The sequence below is a fragment of the Chlorocebus sabaeus genome, chromosome 26 (assembly GCF_047675955.1).
Source record: "Chlorocebus sabaeus isolate Y175 chromosome 26, mChlSab1.0.hap1, whole genome shotgun sequence".
NCBI classification, from domain to species: domain Eukaryota; kingdom Metazoa; phylum Chordata; class Mammalia; order Primates; family Cercopithecidae; genus Chlorocebus; species Chlorocebus sabaeus.
In genome coordinates, this window is record NC_132929.1 from 8,067,760 (window position 1) to 8,074,182 (window position 6,423).

The 6,423-nt window shown below is 43.1% G+C and overlaps 1 protein-coding gene across 2 annotated transcripts in view; it reads left to right on the plus strand.

Annotated features, from left to right (window-relative positions):
- The window catches only part of LOC103245932 (neuronal acetylcholine receptor subunit alpha-7), a 145,499-nt gene extending 140,895 nt beyond the window's left edge, over positions 1 to 4,604 (plus strand). For both annotated transcript variants that reach the window (XM_008017180.3, XM_038009782.2), the window contains one exon: positions 10 to 4,604. In XM_008017180.3, the coding sequence (XP_008015371.2) occupies positions 10 to 528 (519 nt within the window). In that variant the 3' untranslated portion in view covers positions 529 to 4,604. The remainder of the gene's footprint in view (positions 1 to 9) is intronic.
- The last annotated feature ends 1,819 nt before the right edge of the window (positions 4,605 to 6,423 follow it).

Here is a 6,423-nt window from a genome sequence, read left to right on the forward strand (position 1 = left end):
TCTCCCCAGACCAGAGTCATCCTTCTGAACTGGTGCGCGTGGTTCCTGCGCATGAAGAGGCCCGGAGAGGATAAGGTGCGCCCGGCCTGCCAGCACAAGCAGCGCCGCTGCAGCCTGGCCAGCGTGGAGATGAGCGCCGTGGCGCCGCCACCCGCCAGCAACGGGAACCTGCTGTACATCGGCTTCCGCGGCCTGGATGGCATGCATTGCGCCCCGACCCCCGACTCCGGGGTGGTGTGCGGCCGCATGGCCTGCTCCCCCACACACGACGAGCACCTCCTGCACGGTGGGCAGCCCCCCGAGGGGGACCCGGACCTGGCCAAGATCCTGGAGGAGGTCCGCTACATCGCCAACCGCTTTCGCTGCCAGGACGAAAGCGAGGCGGTCTGCAGCGAGTGGAAGTTCGCCGCCTGCGTGGTGGACCGCCTGTGCCTCATGGCCTTCTCGGTCTTCACCATCATCTGCACCATCGGCATCCTGATGTCGGCTCCCAACTTCGTGGAGGCCGTGTCCAAAGACTTTGCGTAACCACGCCTGGTTCTGTACATGTGGAAAACTCACAGATGGGCGAGGCCTTTGGCTTGGCGAGATTTTGGGGTGCTAATCCGGGACAACATTAAACGCCACAACTCCGATGTTCCCTTCTGGCTGTCAGTCGTGTTGCTCACGGTTTCCTCATTACTTTAGGTAGTAGGAGCTCAGCACTCAGTTGAATACTCTCAGGTGGGCTGATAGATCCCCTTGGCACATCCGCACTGTCGGTCAGCAGGGCCACTGAGAAGTCATTTTGCCCATTAGCCCACTGCCTGGAAAGCCCTTCAGAGAGCTCCCAGTGGCTCCTCACCCCGGGACAGTTGGTTTTGCATGTCTGCATGCCACTTGCCATGAAGGCCTACCTGAAAATTCAACATTTGCTTTTTGCTTGTGTACAAACCTAAATTGAAGCTAAAATAAACCAGACTCACTAAATCCATTCCAATAATTTACTGGTGGAAGGAAAACAAAAAACTAAAACTAAAACCCTCTCTGTTAGCTTTTCTTCAAGTTTTTGTTTTTTTCTATCAGAGACAGTTGGTAGACAGAAGCAGCTTTATGCTGTTTGTACGTTAAAAGAAAAGACAATGTTGGTCTTACTAAGGATCTTTTTACCAGCCTTCCTGACTTCTGCAAACCTACCCTGTCAAGGAAATCAAAGGGACACAGGGTTCTGTTTATTCTGAACAAGGGGCAGACCCCATGGAGTGTCTCTGGTGGATCCCAGATAACTCCTAGGTGCTGCTCTCAGACACTGAGGAGTTGAGCAAATCTGTTCTATTCTGTAGAACCCACGGGACAAATAGAGTTCTAGTAGAATTAACAGCCCAAAAGAATAGCTAAAGCTAAGTGAAGCCATTTATGCGGGCTTTAAAAACAAAAATGTGTTAACTGATTCACCTGCACTAGACTTAATTAGTCTTAGAAATGTGTGCGTGCCTACAAATGCACAACATAAAGTGAACATATTCCTAGGCCCTTTCTGCATGTGTCAGGGCTAGGAAGTAGGGGCTGGGAACTCTTCTAGTCCCCAGTATGGCAGGCGCCAGGGAGCAGATGGTGTGGCCCATCCCTTCTCTGGATACCTGGCCAGTGGCAGGCAGCAGGGAAGAACTGGCAGACCCTCAGTGACTGACAAGCCAGCAATTCTGGGTTCTGACTTTTGGGAGTCTGCCTGCTCCAAGCCCGTCCACCCCAGCTGCAGCCCCGAAAGCTGGCTCAGAGTCCTTGGGTGGATTCACTGGAGGTGGGCAACTTGAAAACAAGAGAAACTTTCATTTTTAAACCTAAGTGATGATGCATCTCTTCCCTTAGATTGTCACCCAGGCTGGAGTGCAGTGGCGCAATCTCGGCTCACTGCCAGCTCCACCTCCTGGGTTCACGCCGTTCTCCTGCCTCAGCCTCCCCCAGTAGCTGGGACTACAGGCGCCCGACACCACGCCCGGCTAATTTTTTGTATTTTTAGTAGAGATAGGATTTCATCGTGTTAGCCTGGATGGTCTCATTCTTATTCTTTAATAAGATCAGAGGGTAATTCACCAAGAAAGACCTCTTCTGTTCCACTGTGTCATCCAACAACCGCTCAGAGCTCAAAACTGTAGAAGGCATCTGAGCCCCTAGAGATTTTTAATTTGCTTCTAATCCCTGAGATGGGAACATCATGAGGAAGATTTGATTTCGAGAGTTAAATAAATTGTATGTGTTTTTCCAGCCATCTGGCTCACTCATTTCTGGGATTAATGCACATGACTTTGCAGTGGAGGAAAATGGAAGCTTGTGTGTGTTCGGTGTGTGTGTGTGTGTTTAAGTGTGAGGTACCTGTGTGTGTGACAAGAGAAGAGACCTCACTTATGAGAAAGTTGGTGAATCAGGACATTCCAGCCTCAGGCGGCTTTGGAGTAGGATCTTCCTCAGCAGGCACTCCATCCATGTGCTATGGATGAACCATGCACAAGATTTTCATTTGTTTTTCCTGTTACAGTGTCTTTAGAAACAAGTAGAAGTGTTTTGATACATAAAAGGAATGCTTCGTTTCTTATCATTATCCCAAAAATGATCCCTTCCACAGTTTTGCTTTAAAAAGAAACCTTTTTGGTTTTGTATTTTATACAGGAACATATAAAATGCAAACAAAAGTTGTGCATATTTTGGCCCCTCAAATAACTACTCTGTCATTTAATAAAGTAATAAGAAATAGATGTGCGCATAGTTAGAAAAGTATTAAAAACAACAGCCTCCCATACTCCCTGTTTTCTCTCTCAGAGGGGACCATGAATGAGCTTCTAAGGGCATTTCTAGAAAGGAAGAAAAGAAGATAAGAGGCCAAAGGAGGAAGAACGGGGGTTATGAAGAGACCTTCCCTTTCCAGCACTAGCTCTCTGTGGAGTGCGCTGCACCTTGCATTCTTCACATGGTGTTTTGTCTTAGAGGTCGTCCCATAGTAACACATAAAGATCTACCTCATGCCTCCTAGTAGCTCAGCGTTCCATTGTCTCAGTGGGCTATCATTTATTTGAGTAGCCTTTTATTGGCGAACATATGGATATTTCCAGTTTTTATTTTTATATACAAATCTATAATTGGCATACTTGTACATATATCTTGACATTGTTTTGTGACTAAAACTTGGTATAAATTCCAACTTAGAAATGAAATTACTGCGTTTAAGGTTACATGTATTTAAAATTTTGATAGATATTGCCAGATCTTCTAGAAACTGATCGATGGATGTAACTCCATCAAGAGTACAATAAAAGACCCAATTTCTCAACTTTCTATAATAGCACTGGGTATTTTCAAACTTAATGTTTTTCCCAATATAATTGGTGACACATGATATTTAGGAATATTATTCTGATTTTGGTTTATTTTATTGTGTATAAAATGGGACATCTTTTCAGATTTTTTGTAATTTTACTTTGGATACATTTATATATTTTACCCAGTTCCTAAATGGGTTATTTGGCTTTTTCTTAATTAATTTGCTCATGTACTTCGGGACATTTTTGTCTTATGCCTTTAAAATATTTTTGTTTATCATTTGTCTTTGGATGTTATTTATTGATTTCCTTATTTATTGGCATAGAGTTTAAATTTTTATGTTGTCAATTTATCAGTATTTTTCTTTGTCAATTGTGGGATTTGTTTCCAGTTTTTAAAAGCCTTCCTCATTCTGAGATGATAAATAAACTTACTCACATTTTCTTCTGAAACTTTATGGTTTTATTTGTTTACCTTCGGACTCCCTGGAATTCATTTATTGCAGGAAATGAGGGAAAAATCCATACTTTTTCCTCCAAATGGTGGTCAGTTGTATCAATAACTATGTAATAATGCATTTCTAAAATCCAGTCATAGTGTTTTCCCCAGCTGTTCAAAATGCAGCCTTATTTGTAAACTAAATTTCTTTAAGTGTTTGGTTCTACTTCTGTTCTATTTATCTCTATGAATGCCTTTAATTTCTAAAGCATTATTCATACTAATATCAGTATTTTCAAGTCAACACTTCCTTCGACTCTGAATCTCTCTCTCATATGAATCTTTTTTTCCATTAGAGTCACAGTGAATTTACAGATTGAGTCTTCCTATTCAACAGCACGAAATCTTGTGTTTAAGTCTAATTTTATATAACTTAGTAGTGTTTTATGATTTTGTTCACGAAGGTGCTTTGAATTTATAGTTGTGGATTTCCAGATGTTTTATCATTTGGCTACCATTTTCAATGGAATGATTTATTCCACTCTATTTTCTATTTTATCCCATTGTATAAGAAAGTAGTTGATTTTTATGTATGAATGTTATAATCAACCACAAACTGTGATTCCTACTTGTTTCTAAGATTTACTTCTGACTTCTTTCCAATGTGTCTCTTATTTCTTGTATCTAGTTGCATTTGAGATCAGTGTTGAGTCAGTGATTCAGGTGGCATGCTTATCTTGTTCTCGACATCAGTGGGACGTTGTAATGTCTCAACGTTTAACTTGTATGAAGACATGTATTTTCCTTGCCATAATAAAAATGTATCTGTGTGTTCTCAAACTATTAAGACTCTCTGAGGAAAATGTAGATGTTAGATTTTTATCAAAGCCTTCTCAGTGTCCAGAGGGATTATCAGGGCTTTTCCTTTGCTCTAGTAGTATGTTTAATTATATTAATATTTAAGACCAAATCATTAGTGTATTCCTGAGATGTTCTTTACTTACTAGTACCATGATTTTGGTTATCAATATTTATAATTAAGATTCATCATACTACAGCTTGCTTTTATGTGTTTTTTGCCCAGATTTGATTTAACTTTTTTCTTTTTTTGAGACGGAGTCTCGCTCTGTCGCCCAGGCTGGAGTGCAGTGGCGCGATCTCGGCTCACTTCAAGCTCCGCCTCCCAGGTTCACGCCATTCTCCTGCCTCATTCTCATTCAGCTCCCTTGGAGCTGGGACTACAGGCTGTGCCACCACACCGAGCTAATTTTTTTGTATTTTTTAGTGGAGACTGGGGTTTCACCGTGTTAGCCAGGATGGTCTCGATCTCCTGACCTCGTGATCCACCCACCTTGGCCTCCCAAAGTGCTGGGATTACAGGCGTGAGCCACCGCGCCTGGCCCAGATTTGATTTAACTTTATGCTGACTTAAAGAAATATTATAAAACAAAAACCTCTCTATTCTACAACCATCTATTGATTTTGAATTATTTTCTACTTAAGTGTAGAAGAACTAGCTGGGGCTGTCTGGGCCTGCTGTGGTATATTTCTGGATTTTTGCTCCTCAGACAGGTTAGGTCCTCGAACCCTTCTAGAGTCCATTTTAGTTACATTTTAAAAATAAAATTAATTCCGTCCACTTTTTAACATAGTTGCATAGTTTTGCAATATAGGCACTTCAAGTGTTTTCTTTCCTCTGTATTTGTGCTTATTTCTCCTTTTTCCGTTTGTAATTGTGTGCATTTCTACTTTCTCCTGTGCCTGTTGATTTAGCTTGCCATGAGTTTTATTGGTTTATATTTTTAGACATTGGACCCTTAGACTTTGCAGTCTGGGGACCTGTCTTCAGGATCTTGGGGGTCCCCTGTGCTGACCCAGCCGTCCCAGGTGACAGCAGTGGGCCAGCGCAGCAGAAGCCACCGTTGTTGCAGGTGCTTCTCCAACCAGTGCTGGGCCCAAGACACGGTTTAGCCCTTCCCCTGGCCTTGGGAGCCTGTGGGACAAACTAGTTGAGGCAGCACGGGTGGGTTAGATGTAGCTGGTCAGTGCACTCGTGGGGACCCCAGCGAGCTGGAGAAAAGACTGGCAGAAGCTTTAAGCAGAGCCCTCTGGGAGTGCACACCTCAGGAAGTAACTCTTACATAATTTAACTTTTTCTCATTCCTTCATTTTTTATGTGGCACAAACCCTTCCCAGCCTCCGTAGACCTTCCGTCCATCAGAGTGTTTCTGACCTCACCATGGATGGCTCCTTTTCTAATTACTGTTTACTTCATCTCCATCTGTGTTTGACCTTCTAATGCCATAGCTTGTCTTGAGTTGGGGAAGGGGTCTCCAAGTTACGGCCCCCGGGGATGCGGCCCACAGACTCTTTCGCAAACTCTTTGTGGCGAGACACCCCCCGTGTCTGCACACAGCTCGCCTCGGAGTGCACGCTTTCTGCAGTGCGGCAGTTCCACACTCTTTCTTGTCTTCTCTCCACCGTCACATGTAGCATTTTGCACTGCTTTCTAAATGTCCTTTTTTTCCTGCCAATGGCCTTCTTACCATTTCCTCTGCTGCCGTGTTAGAGTTCTGTGTGTTCACCTTCTGATTAATACTTCCCATCAACAAATTCTGCAGGTGCGTTTTGTAATTCTTAGTTTTCTGCTTTTATTTTTAATATTTTCATTCTATTTTACTTTTTAAAAAG